Below are 13,083 nucleotides of genomic sequence, written 5' to 3' on the forward strand. Positions count from 1 at the left end.
GCTGAGGGGATAGGGTATGTCTTTTAAGTGTTTGGACCACAGTCTTTGAATACAACGGTCAGACATATTGAACGCAGTCTCCAGTTCTTATTATACCAAGAGAGAAAGAGGCCGAACTCGGTGGAAAATTCTATTCACTTTCAATTTAAGGGCTGCATTGATGGGAAACATTTGTTTCCATTGCCAAAGCAGGTGAAATACCTTTCTCCAGCAGGTGGCGTTTTTGTTTTTGTTGCCCACCAAGCAAGGTCAATGAGTGACGAATTTAGTCAACAAAAAAATGAATAGTTTATTTTCTACGTGAGGTTTATTTGATCGAATAGAAGTTACGTAATGCTTAAGTTGTTACTCGTGTACTGATAAGTAGGACACGTGATATCCCGGAAATTTTAAACAAAAACCTCTTTATATCGGAGTTGTATCGATATGGCTATGCATGTTATGAGGCGAGTCAGCAAAGTATCGCTCTCCATTGAATACATGCAGTCACGTCAACAACCCTCATCTAATATTCAAAAAAGGATTACAATAATGAGATCTATACACCAATCCAAATAAAGGATAAGAGGGTGCTAGATAGCCCGCCGTCCGGCTTTGCGGTCAACGACGTCCATTGTTTATGGCGTAGAAACATGCATCTTGTCAGTATATCCATAATCTTTGTATTATACGGCAGTGGTTCTTAATATACCTCAGTGGTTTTCATCCGTGTCTACCTAGTTTAATGGTTGTTGTATATAGGCACGACAGTAAATGATGATTATGCCATATTTACCATTTCTAAATAATAGAACATTCTGAATTTGTTATTATAAAATGTATATATTGACATTCATCTGTTTCATCATTAATTTGTTACAAATGCATAATATTTTTTTTACCTGTTTTAATCCTAGTACCCACTACATTCTCCATTAAAGTCTCGGATCCTACAGTTTACAATTATCAACATGAGAATGGATGGAACATCAAGGTTTGGATTGCACTTGATTTTAATATTCTATATGTGGTTTGGGGTTCCACATTGTGTAAGAACTGCCAGATACCCTGAGAAATGGACTGGCTATCGGGCAAATGGGCTAGTCCATCTTTAGCCAGTGGGCCTGTTTAAATTGTTGTTGTTTTGCGAAAATGTCTCTTTAGTTGATTAATAATGGGGGCCATGAGGATGTACGTAAACACCTGGGCCAATTTCTGGTCCCAGTCCGTTCCTGGATACCCCCATGTGACCTCCCATCCAGTTTAGTGACCCAATATTAGATGGCTTATCATCATCATCACAACTAGCCTTTGTAATGCAACACTCCCTACAGTTGGCCATTGTTGGTTGGCTACAGGTGTGTGTTTTCCTCTATGTCCAATGTTTACCAATCAGAGGAAGAAGATGGCTGATATGTATGTTACAGGTAGAGTATAGGGAGAGGTGGGTAAGGTAGGTCATGCAGAGGTGGATTACAGACCACAAAGATGCTTTTACACCAATCATCTACAACACTATGGACTGGATCAAACCAGGTAAAAATACATGGCAGACAAAAGTAATCAACAGAATTGGAAACCGATCAATATGATTGAATCTAATTTATTTCAATGGGTTTGGAAATGTAGACAGTTGATACAGTACGGGACATTGTGTCTGGAGCCAGTGGTCTTAGGCAGTGACTGGGTTTGCTTTGGTAACACGGCCACATCGTTATGGTAACATGATACAGTTATGATGGCAATAGGTTGAGACAGGGCCACTGAATCAATATGAACTGGCTGAGGTCAGTGAGAATAGTAGAGAGGCCTGAAATACATTACAATTGTGAACAACAAAAAAAGACAACAAAACCACAATACCTTTTCCACACAATCCTGCTGACCCAAACCATACTGTGCTGGCTTAGATATTTTATTTTCTAGCACGGTTCCAGCAACAATGGGGATTGCGTAACCAGGCCCGCTTTTCTCGGCTCAGTAGTGTGAAACTGTTATAGTGGTGATTCCCAGCAGGGTTGGGGACCATTATATTTCAATTCCAGTCATTTCAGGAATACACAAAAATTTGAATTCTCTTCAATGCTTTGCAATGAGGAAAATTTGAATTTGGTTTACTCTCTGAATTGGCTGGTATTGGCCCCGACCCTGATTCCCAGCAGTTCAGGACCACCATCCATTTACTCTCTGGTCCACTTGATGGCCCAGCCTGCACCCCTCCGTGAGGAGCAGCGCTCCACGTCCTTCTCCCTATCCAGAAGGAACTCCCACAGCAGCTGGTTGACCGTCTCCGGCTGGTCCTGCTGTACCCAGTGGCTGCACCCAGGGATGGTGTGTAAGGTGACGGACCCCCGGGCGTAGGGCCTGGTGCCCCCAGACATCCCCTCTACCAGGATGCTGTCAGCCTCGCCCCAGATCAGCAGGCACGGCACCTCCACTTCCTGGTGCTTGTAAAGGGCGTTACTGGAATCATATTAAATGTACAATAAAAAGTTATATAAAACATATTGGTCTTGTGTATTTTACTGGTTTGCTGTTTTCTTTCTATATTTCCATGTCCATCTTTTGTATTTTTTGTGGTGATTGCAGGAACAAAATCACCAAGGTGGTGATTCAGTGTCAGATACTGTATGTTGGTGGGGGAAATGAAATTCTATTTGACAGTCCACATGTTATCATAAAGGATATTGAGATGGTTAGCTATCTTTCTGACCTGAGTAGTGAGCGATAGTAGTTGAGGGGTGCGGTCAGCCCGCCAGGTTGGGACAGGCGGTAGAGATAACCCTCGAGCTGAGCTTCAGTCAGCCTGCGGGCACGGTTCCTGATGCCACCACGACCCCCACACAGCAGACTACGCACCAACTGGACACAAAAACACAGGAGAGGAGGACAAACCATGGTACTATGACCTGCAATCATGAAAACAAAACAGGGTGGAGGACTTAGTTTTACATGCAATGAGAGGACAGGACCTGGGCTCAAATAGTATTAGTTTTCTTTCAAACACTTTGGAAGTACATAACTGGGGGGTGGGCAGATTTGCGGGTTTTGTACTTTTGTGACTATTCCATTGCACCATGAAAGCACGATAGTGTGTATGAATGTAACTATACAAGTCATAGAAGAGAAACTGCCTCTATGCTGGTGTGAGTTTCTTAGACACTACCTTGAAGTCCTCCAGTGATAGAGTGAACTCTGGGAGTGCAGGGAGCTGGAAGAAGCAGGCATGACCACAGCGCAGAAGCTCAGAGGGTCTCCTCAACACTGCATCTAGGTGGAGAAAAGAGAGATCACACTACACATAGCCAGCTAGGACATTTCCAATATACTTCTATTCTCTGGAAAACCAAACTATACTGATCGAGCATCGAACCGAACCTATTTTAAAGCAAGTCCATAGATATGGTATGGTTCGGTTCAGTACCCATAAGGGAAAGTAATAGAACACACACACACATGCAGGTAAACACTCATCATTACCTAGCCAAGAGGCAGGGTGCGGTGCGTTCATGATGACCAGTCGCTGCACCATATCAGGCCTCTCCAGTGTGAAGTGCCAGGCCAGCATACCACCCCAGTCATGGCCCACCAACACACAACTGGTGTGGCCTGAAATCCCAGAAGAAACAACCAACTGTTGAACCTTTGAGGCCCATTGAACTCCTTGTAATTCTCTAGCACCCCTTCTAGTAATGTAGGATATTTATTACTCATTTCTCCCTCGGGTCGTAGACAGTGAAGTCTGCATACATAGCCTGCTGTATATCAGGGAAATTCAACGAATGGCCTTCAGCCCTCAAATACTGCTGGTTTTCTTTTTTTAGCTGATAGTTCATTCCCTGTGCGGAGAGACCACACACATCTGGTGTCCCTGTCCCAGTTCCCTAATTAGAAGGATAGACCAGCAGAACTTCAGCCCTCCAGGGCCAGCAGTTACATAGCCTCTGTATACCACACGGGCTAATACGTGTAGTGTACCTAGTTCATCAATAGCGTCCCTGATATCGTGACAGAGTTTCTCCAGAGAGTAGTCCTCCAGCTGGGAGGGTGCGTCAGAGTCGCCACAGCCACGCAGGTCCATTGCCACCGTGTGGTACTGTCCACTAAACCCACACAGCTGGTAGCGCCACGAGTACCTGAGATGGCGGGAGAGAGGATTGTTACTTTACTTAAAGCTGCCAGGTATAATTGTATTATGTTATAGTTATAATGCCTTGTAAAACATGTACAATATGACAGGAGATGTGATAATGCTTTATAATGCGGTAATAAAAAAGGAGTGTGTGTGTGTGTGTTACCAATTCTCTGGGAATCCATGAAGGAAGAGCATTAGAGGATTCCTGCTGTGTCCCTTGGTTACATAATGGAACCTCAAACCAGAGCTCTGTGATAAAAAAGGGAGAAGAGGGAGATGGGGGGGGGGATAGAGGTGAGGAGGAAATGGAGAGAAGACTGGCAGAGAGATAGTTGAAGGGTTAACAGCTGCTATGCTTTCCATCACTCTGGGAATTTGAAAGTGTTTGGCAGAATGACCCTGTTCTTTTTTTACATAGTTGTCGGTCCTCCCAGCTTCTAATATTAGAGTAGAGTAGAGTGGAGATAGATAAGGTTAAAACGGGGTGTGTATCCCATATGGCACTCTATTCCCTAGATAGTGTACTACATTTCACCAGGGCTCATAGAGCTCTGGTCAAGAGTTGCGCAATGGGTCCTGGTCAAAAGTCGTGTGTTGAGTTCCATTAGGGATGCAGACAGGGAGGTGGCGTGGGTGGTCAAACTAAAATTAGATACAACCCCTCAACTCTTGCACACATTAGTCAACTGGGCAATTGTCAAGACAGATAAACAGATAGCCTAATGTTGTATTTCACTTGAAAGACCCATTGATATTTTATTTACCCCGCTATCCCACCCAAACATGTTTGATTTCCATATATTTTAGGGAAGTCATTAAGTACTCACCAATTGCTGACTGCAATCAAATGTAAAAATAGCTAATGTTATGCCGATAATAGCGGTGTTTTTCTCTCTCACTCCTATCTATTCTTACCCTGCCCCACAAGTAGCCGTGTTTGCCCAGAGTGGGATCACGCAGGCATGCGGGCTGCTTCTTGCGGACTGTCCAATGGAAGGTCCCGTAGGGGTCTTTCAGTGCACGCCATGCGATCCGTGTAAGAACCAGTCCGGCTGTGAGTCCAGCCGTGCCATATACAAGAAACCAGTACAGCACAGACTGAAACCACAGACACAATCTGGTCGGAACCAGGAGAAGGTCCACGATCACGGAATTGCTCATTGCTCGCCTCCTTATTCTAGTTTTGGACCGCAAGTTTTAACAGGCTGTGAGTGCACCTGCTGTGTGTCTGTTGGGAAATCCCCAGTGGCGCATCCGTTTCTTCAATTTGGCGGATTGGAAAGAGCGTACCTGTCCCGCCTCATTTCAATACCCTCAGGGAAGAAAAAAAAACGTTATTTCACAGGTGCAATGTCCCCATGTTTTTGGAACACTTCACGTGATATTTCTCCTGAAGTTTCACATGGATTAAAATGTTCGATGCCCTGCAGTCATTAGGTTGTCCCCAGAACGTCACGAAATAGCCAGTGTTTTCTACGTAAATAGGCTATTTGACATACATGATTACATTGTGTATGGTTATTTACACATGATTTATTACTCAACATGTCCTCGCCTGGGAGTAAAACTCACAACCTCTTGGTTCACAGCGTTACGATCTTCCTGTAAAAGCCACCATGTATGTCTGTGTCACTGATTTTAGCTGTATTCCTACACTTTGGACTTAAGTCGAATCTCAATTTTGTGTAATATACTCAATAAAAACGATTTCAGTACCTCCAGAAATTATTCACACCCCTTGACTCTTTCCAAATTTGTTGTGTTACAGACTGAATTTTAACCAAAAAAAATATTATATTGGGATTTTGGGTCACTGGCCTACCCAATAATGTCAAAATGGAAATGTTTTGAAATGAATTAAAAATTACAGTTGAAATCTCTTCAGTAAATAAGTATTCATCCCCTTTCTGATAGCAAGCCTAAATAAGTTCAGGAGTAAAACAAAATGCTTAACCAGTCACATAAATTGCATGGACTCACTGTGTTTAACTTTTTTTTTTATGACTACCTCATCTCTGTACCCTACACATACAATTATCTGTGAGGTCCCATCAGTTGAGCAGTGAATTTGAAACTGATTCAACCACAAAGCCTCTCAAAGGCCACCTATTTCATTTTACCAGGCAAGTCAGTAATAACAAATTCTTATTTTCAATGACGGCCTAGGAACAGTGGGTTAACTGCCTTGTTCAGGGGCAGAACGACATATTTTTACCTTGTCAGCTCGGGGATTCGATCTTGCAACCTTTCGGTTACTGGTCCAACACACTAACCACTAGGCTACCTGCCGCCCACATTGGTAGATGGGTGGGGGGGGAAAGCAGACATTGAAAATCCCTTTGAGCACGGTGAAGTTAATACACTTCACACGGGTATCACGACACCCAGTCACTACGAAGATTCAGGCGTCCTTCCTAACTCAGTTGCCGAAGAGGCAGGAAACCACTCAGAAATTTCACCATGAGGCCAATGGTGACTTTTAATGGCTGGGATAGAAAACTGAGGATGGATCAACATTGTTTGTTACAATACTAACCTAAATGACAGAGTGAGGATGCCTGTACAGAATAAAAAATATTCCAAAACATGCATCCTGTTTGCAATAAGGCACTATAGTAATACTGCAAAAAAGAGGCAAAGCAATTACATTTTTGTCCTGTTATGAATACTTTCTGAAGGCACTGTATACGCTACAAATGAGGAAGCTTCACTCTCTCTCCCTCAAAAGTTAATACCCCTAAGAAAGTATGGGCTAGTTTTACAGATAGATTGCACCAGTACTGTACTACATTGATCACTACATTCTTTTGGAGAGATTGGAAACCCAAATTGGTCTACACGGACAAGTTCTGGCCTGGTTTAGATCTTATCTGTCGGAAAGATATCAGTTTGTCTCTGTGAATGGTTTGTCCTCTGACAAATCAACTGTAAATTTCGGTGCTCCTCAAGGTTCCGTTTTAGGACCACTATTGTTTTCACTATATATTTTACCTCTTGGGGATGTAATTCGAAAACATAATGTTAACTTTCACTGCTATGCGGATGACACACAGCTTTACATTTCAATGAAACATGGTGAAGTCCCAAAATTGCCCTTGCCAGAAGCCTGTGTTTCAGACATAAGGAAGTGGATGGCTGCAAACTTACTACTTTTATACTCGGACAAAACAGAGATGCTTGTTCTAGGTCCCGAGAAACAAAGAGAGCTTCTGTTGAATCTGATAATTACTCAATGGTTGTACAGTCATCTCAAACAAAACTGTGAAGGACCTCTGTGTTACTCTGGACCCGATCTCTCTTTTGACGAACATATCAAGACTGTTTCAAGGACAGCTTTTTCCCCATCTACGTAACATTGCAAAAATCAGAAACTTTCTGTCCAAAAATGATGCAGAAAAATTAATCCATGCTTTTGTCACTTCTCTAGGTTAGACTACTGCAATGCTCTACTTTCCGGCTACCCGGATAAAGCACTAAAACTTCAGTTAGTGCTAAATACGGCTGCTAGAATCCTGACTAGAACCAAACAATTTGATCATATTATTCCAGTGCTTAGCCTCCCTACACTGGCTTCCTGTAGAGGCAAGGGCTGATTTCAAGGTTTTACTGCTAACCTACAAAGCATTACGTGGGCTTGCTCCTACCTATCTCTCTGATTTGGTCCCGCCGTACATAACTACACGTATGCTACGGTCACAAGACGCAGGCCTCCTAATTGTCCCTAGAATTTCTAAGCAAACAGCTGGAGGCAGGGCTTTCTCCTAGAGCTCCATTTTTATGGAATGGTCTGCCTACCCACTCAGTCTCAACCTTTAAGTCTTTACTAAAGACTCATATCTTCAGTGGGTCATATGATTGAGTGCAGTCTCGCCCAGGAGTGGGAAGGTGAATGGAAAGGCTCTGGCGCAACGAACCGCCCGTCCTGTCTCTGCCTGGCCAGTTCCCCTCTTTCCACTGGGATTCTCAGCCTCTAACCCTATTACAGGGGCTGAGTCACTGGCTTACTGGTGCTCTTTCATGCCGTCCCTAGGAGGGGTGCGTCACTGATGTGATCTTCCTGTCTGGGTTGGCACCCCCCCCTTGGGTTGTGCCGTGGCGGAGATCTTTGTGGGCTATACTCAGCCTTGTCTCAGGATGGTAAGTTGGTGGTTCCTGTCTCAGCCTCCAGTATTTATGATGCAGCAGTTTGTGTCGGGAGGCTAGGGTCAGTTTGTTATATCTGGAGTACTTCTCCTGTCTTATCCGGTGTCTTGTGTGAATTTAAGTATGCTCTCTCTAATTCTCTTTTTCTTTCTCTCGGAGGACCTGAGCCGTAGGTCCATGCCTCTGTACTACCTGGCATGATGACTCCTTGCTGTCCCCAGTCCACCTGGCCGTGCTGCTGCTCCAGTTTCAACTGTTCTTCCTGCGGCTATGGAATCCTGACCTGTTCACCGGACGTGCTACCTGTCCCAGACTTATTATTTGACCACACTGGTCATTTATAGACATTTGAACATCTTGGCCATGTTCGGTTATAATCTCCACCCGGCACAGCCAGAAGAGGACTGGCCACCCCTCATAGCCTGGTTCCTCTCTAGGTTTCTTCCTAGGTTTTGGCCTTTCTAGCCAAGTTTTTCCTAGCCAACGTGCTTCAACACCTGCATTGCTTGCTGTTTGGGGTTTTAGGCTGGGTTTCTGTACAGCACTTTGAGATATCAGCTGATGTACGAAGGGCTATATAAAAAATTTGATTTGATCCAATGCAATGAAAAAATACCAACATTTTGTTTATTTTTTATTTTCTATAAAAGAGATGAGATTACTCCATGATCATAACAGATTTAATCATTGACCTCGACAGACCACTCACATACCAAACAATAATCGAGGAAAATGTTACACAAAACCCCCCAAAAAAACAAAAGACCAAAAATGTAACACAAAATAAAATACCTGAATAAAGCAAACTCTGCTGAGCACATTCTGAAGAAGAATCCATATTTATGGCACATCATGTCCATCAGTTACCATGGGGATAAAATAAGGAATTAATAAAAGGCTTGAAGGAATGAAAAAGTATTTGACCTTTTCATAACTTGTCTAACAAAACAAAATTATATATAGGCTATTCATATATGGTGGACTCCATCAAAATGATGACTGGCTTTAGCAAAGAAACTCGTTCTCTTGTAGCATTTTGTATATTAATCTTCATCCCCATTTCAAATGCTTTTCTATAATGGGGCACATGCGTCCCTGCGCCACATACTAAAATCATCCACACAATCATCCACACAAACGTTCTGACACACAAATGCTAAAGTGGCGCGGCAGAAACAGGTCTACTTAAAAATGTACTGATTGAATGAGAAAGTAGTCGAGTCAAGTGTACACTCATACCACAGAAGTCCAGCTAAAACTAGATTTAAACCTGAATATTGTTAAATGGGTAAAATATAAAATGCTGACTTTTCCTTTGACTTTTTACACAAGCTTATCCTAAATCTCCCTCCCTCCCCTTCCCACCCGTACATACTGTATCCACCCCAAATGTAATATATGCCAACTAGAATCATAGAACAATACAGGCACTGGAGAAAAACACCATAAGAGAAAATGCAGAGGACAGGGTCAGAGGTCAACCCGTCTTGACCCTCGACCTGTGACAACAGAATTAGAACTTACATGTATCCACTAGAATTGAACAAGAAAAATGATAGAAATCAGAGCTGTTTTTGTAGGGTTTTCTAGAACATTTTTCTGTCAAAATGTTGTCATTTATTTCTCGTATTTTTGTACGGCTAAAAGTTTCCCTCTGATTAATTGTCGTCATAATAATAATAATAATAATAACAAGACTCATGCACAGACTAGCCAGGAGGTGGAGCTCTTTTTTTGGTCTCTGCTCTCAGCATTAGTAAAGTCTGTTCGGTGGAGTTACATCCCAAATGGCACCCTATTTCCTATATAGTACACTATAGTACCCCATGTGGCCTGGTAAAAAGCAATGCACTATATAAGGAACATTTTGGATGCATCCTGGAACTAAACCTGTAAGAAGTGTCTCATCTGTTTTTATAAGAGCCCAATAAAGATGCAGTTAGAACTAATTATGTTTTGAGGTTTGCCTCTCACCACATTCCTTGTCCCAGATGACATGTAGAGTGACGGGCTCACTACCAGATTGGAACCCTTTGGATATGTTCCAACAACCACACCAGCACACCACTTATTTTGCATGTCCAATCCATTGCTTCACTGTAAGTAGTATGCTAGTGTGTATAATGTAACATTCTTTTTAACTTTAACTAGGCAAATTCCAGGCCAATATACAAGCAAGGAACAGGGAGGAATCCAGACAGTTTATAAATCAAACAGTTCAGTGATAGTTACTGATTTACTCTCTGGTTCAATAGTTAATATGAATCAGCTGCAAGGAGGAAAATGCCATTAATGACCACTTTCCTAGCTGTCTCCAAGCGTAATAATACACAATAAGGTGGTTACAGTGATGGTGAATTCAGATTCAACCCAACCAAGACATAGCTCTAGAAACAGCTGGGACTCTGGCTTCATCCAAAATAGCACCCTATCCCCTTTACAGAGCACTACTAAACTAGTGCACTATGTAGGAAATCAGGTGCCATTTGGGACTGAGCCTCTGCCTCTAGTAGTGACCAGACTGTTTTGCTCCAGCTTCAGATGAGGAAGAAGACATGAAATATGAAAACTTCAAATGGTTCTTTAATTAATTAACACTTGTTGGAATAATGCATATATTAGGTTTTATCCTCTTAAAAAAACTACCTAAACGCTTTGTTTGAAGAGGGGTGACGAGGACACGGGGGGGGGGGGGGGGTCTATTTATATATTATGGGAAAAAAACATTATATGAACAAAGAAGCTTTTTTTGTTTTAAAGGAGAAGTGGGAGGAGTTCAGCATTAAAAAGGTAATGGTTGTTTGGCATAGACAGTGGGGCAAGTGTGTTGGGGAGGGAGGGACAAAAATATATACAAAAACAAAACAAATAAACAGTAATCATAGAATAAGAAAATACCTCTTTACAGTAGATCCTACATAATGAAAAAAGAAATCTGCATTTAATTCTGCTTTCTCCCTCCCACTGCCGGCGGACTGTTCCATACTTTGTTGTTACTGATTTGTTCATATGCCCAGGCAAGGGAGAGAGAGGCCTATCTAATGTGTGTGTGTGTGGACAAAGGACAAGAGTGAGGCAGAAGGCAAAGCTGTACTGTACCTCCTCTCCTGGAAAAAGAACACGTCAGAAGTTGAAGTCCCCCTCCTCCCCCCTTATACACACACACCTGTCCCCAACATTTCCTTACATGTGTTCTCTCTAACAAAACAAAAAAACAGATCACATAAAAATATTTATTCTGCCTCTCCTCTTGTCTGGCAGTCTATATGAACACCCCAGTCTCGGTCCGTAGATACGCATAGGTACTTTGCGGTTTTCCATTATCGTCTTTCACTTCCATTTACAAGATCGTTCTCCTTCGCTCTGTCCCGTGTGAAAGTATCAAACAGGTGTGAATTTACATAACCACCCAGAGTTCTTTCCCCCATGTCATGTTGCCAGGGGCAACAAGGGTCAAATCCCCAGAGAAACGACACCAAACGTGGTTGAAACTATCCTGTTTATGTCGCTCCTTCAATGTGGCATCATACATCCAAGAGGCTGCATAGCAGAGCAGCTAACAGCCGAGTAGCTCGCCAGTCTAGCTGAAGATCACCCTCTGCTTTGGGGGGGGATTGTTTAATTCACATCCTGTCTCTTGGTTCATTAAACCCCCCCATTTCATAAGAAATGTTCAATTCCATATTCATTATTCTGTTATGTGTCCTTGTTTCAGTGTTAAGTGTCTGGGGGTTCTCTCGTCACTTAGAACAAGTTCTCCTCAAAGATGGCCATCAGGTCGCTTTGGAAATTCATGTCGATGGTCGCCGCCATCTGGAGAGGGGAAGAGAGATTGAGGTGTCAGAAGAGCTGAGAGACTGAACATGGCAGAGGGACTTGATCATAAACTCACTGACACCACTTTTGTGCTTCTCCCCTTCTGTCAATTCCCAAAGAGAAAGACATGGATATGTCAAATTGTTTTACAAAATGCAATACACACGAGACAGGACAATTAAGGACATGAGATAGTCACAAAAAGAAACGTGCCAACTATGAAACACACAGGACAATAACCCTACAGTAACAGACAAATGACCCAATCCCCGACTATTAGCAACGGGGAAAATATTTGATTCAGTTACATATTGGGATTTGACGATATACCGTCTCTTTTTGACAATGTCGCAATAATATTTTTGCACTAGTTATCTGTATCCATTCTTTTTCCTTCAAAGCTTTTTCTCCTTTTTAAATAGGGAACCAATTTGTTTTCAGCACTTATCGTCATAACATCGTATCTTGAGGACCCTGGGTAATTCCCAGCCCTACCAACTATGTGGGAAACTAGTCTCACCGCTTCTCTCCTCCTCCTCTCCTGCTCGCGGCGTCGCGCTAGCTCCCTCTGCTGGTCCTGGGCTGAGGGCTGGGGCGGTGTGGGGGCCTGTGGCGGCTGGGGGAGGGCAGCGGGCTGGGCCTGGGGGGTTGGTGCCTGGGGTTGCTGCTGGGGCTGGGGGGCCGGGATGTGTTGCTGCTGCTCCAGACGTCTGCTTCGAGGCTCCTCGTGAACCCTCCTCGACTGCTGCTGAGGCTCCAGGATATCCTCATCATCCCGGTCACGACCCCTGAGAGAGAGAGAGAGAGAGAGAGAGAGAGAGAGAGAGAGAGAGAGAGAGAGAGAGAGAGGTGTGAGTTTCACAAAGGCTTTGTAGCAAACGTTCTCTTGACGACCAAGACTTACTCATAGAACAGCAAACTGCTTCAATTTGACAAATTTAGTTCATTCACAGAGGGAGACAGAAAGGAATGAGTTTCACAAAGGCTTGGTAGCTAACGTGGAATGTTCT

At 43.1% G+C, this 13,083-nt stretch overlaps 2 protein-coding genes across 3 annotated transcripts in view; both read right to left on the reverse strand.

Moving 5' to 3' along the window:
• Window positions 1-1,566: 1,566 nt before the first annotated feature.
• On the reverse strand, window positions 1,567-5,512 carry LOC123999015 (epoxide hydrolase 4). Of its 2 annotated transcripts, none has more exons than XM_046304332.1 (7): window positions 5,030-5,512; window positions 4,278-4,363; window positions 3,958-4,115; window positions 3,460-3,588; window positions 3,146-3,249; window positions 2,693-2,841; window positions 1,567-2,442 (listed from the first exon to the last, which is right to left on the reverse strand). In XM_046304332.1, the coding sequence occupies exons 1-7, from the start codon at window positions 5,273-5,275 to the stop codon at window positions 2,160-2,162; spliced, it is 1,155 nt and encodes a 384-aa protein (XP_046160288.1). In that variant the 5' UTR covers window positions 5,276-5,512; the 3' UTR covers window positions 1,567-2,159. The 2 variants fall into 2 exon arrangements, with proteins under 2 accessions (XP_046160288.1, XP_046160289.1); XM_046304333.1 differs by having other exon boundaries at window positions 4,942-5,055.
• Window positions 5,513-8,878: 3,366 nt separating this feature from the next.
• The window catches only part of brd4 (bromodomain containing 4), a 34,698-nt gene continuing 30,493 nt past the window's right edge, over window positions 8,879-13,083 (reverse strand). The window contains 2 exon segments of the mRNA XM_046304352.1: window positions 8,879-12,070; window positions 12,594-12,861. Of these exon segments, the coding sequence (XP_046160308.1) occupies window positions 12,002-12,070; window positions 12,594-12,861 (337 nt within the window). The 3' untranslated portion in view covers window positions 8,879-12,001.

The sequence above is a fragment of the Oncorhynchus gorbuscha genome, linkage group LG16, assembly GCF_021184085.1.
Source record: "Oncorhynchus gorbuscha isolate QuinsamMale2020 ecotype Even-year linkage group LG16, OgorEven_v1.0, whole genome shotgun sequence".
NCBI classification, from domain to species: domain Eukaryota; kingdom Metazoa; phylum Chordata; class Actinopteri; order Salmoniformes; family Salmonidae; genus Oncorhynchus; species Oncorhynchus gorbuscha.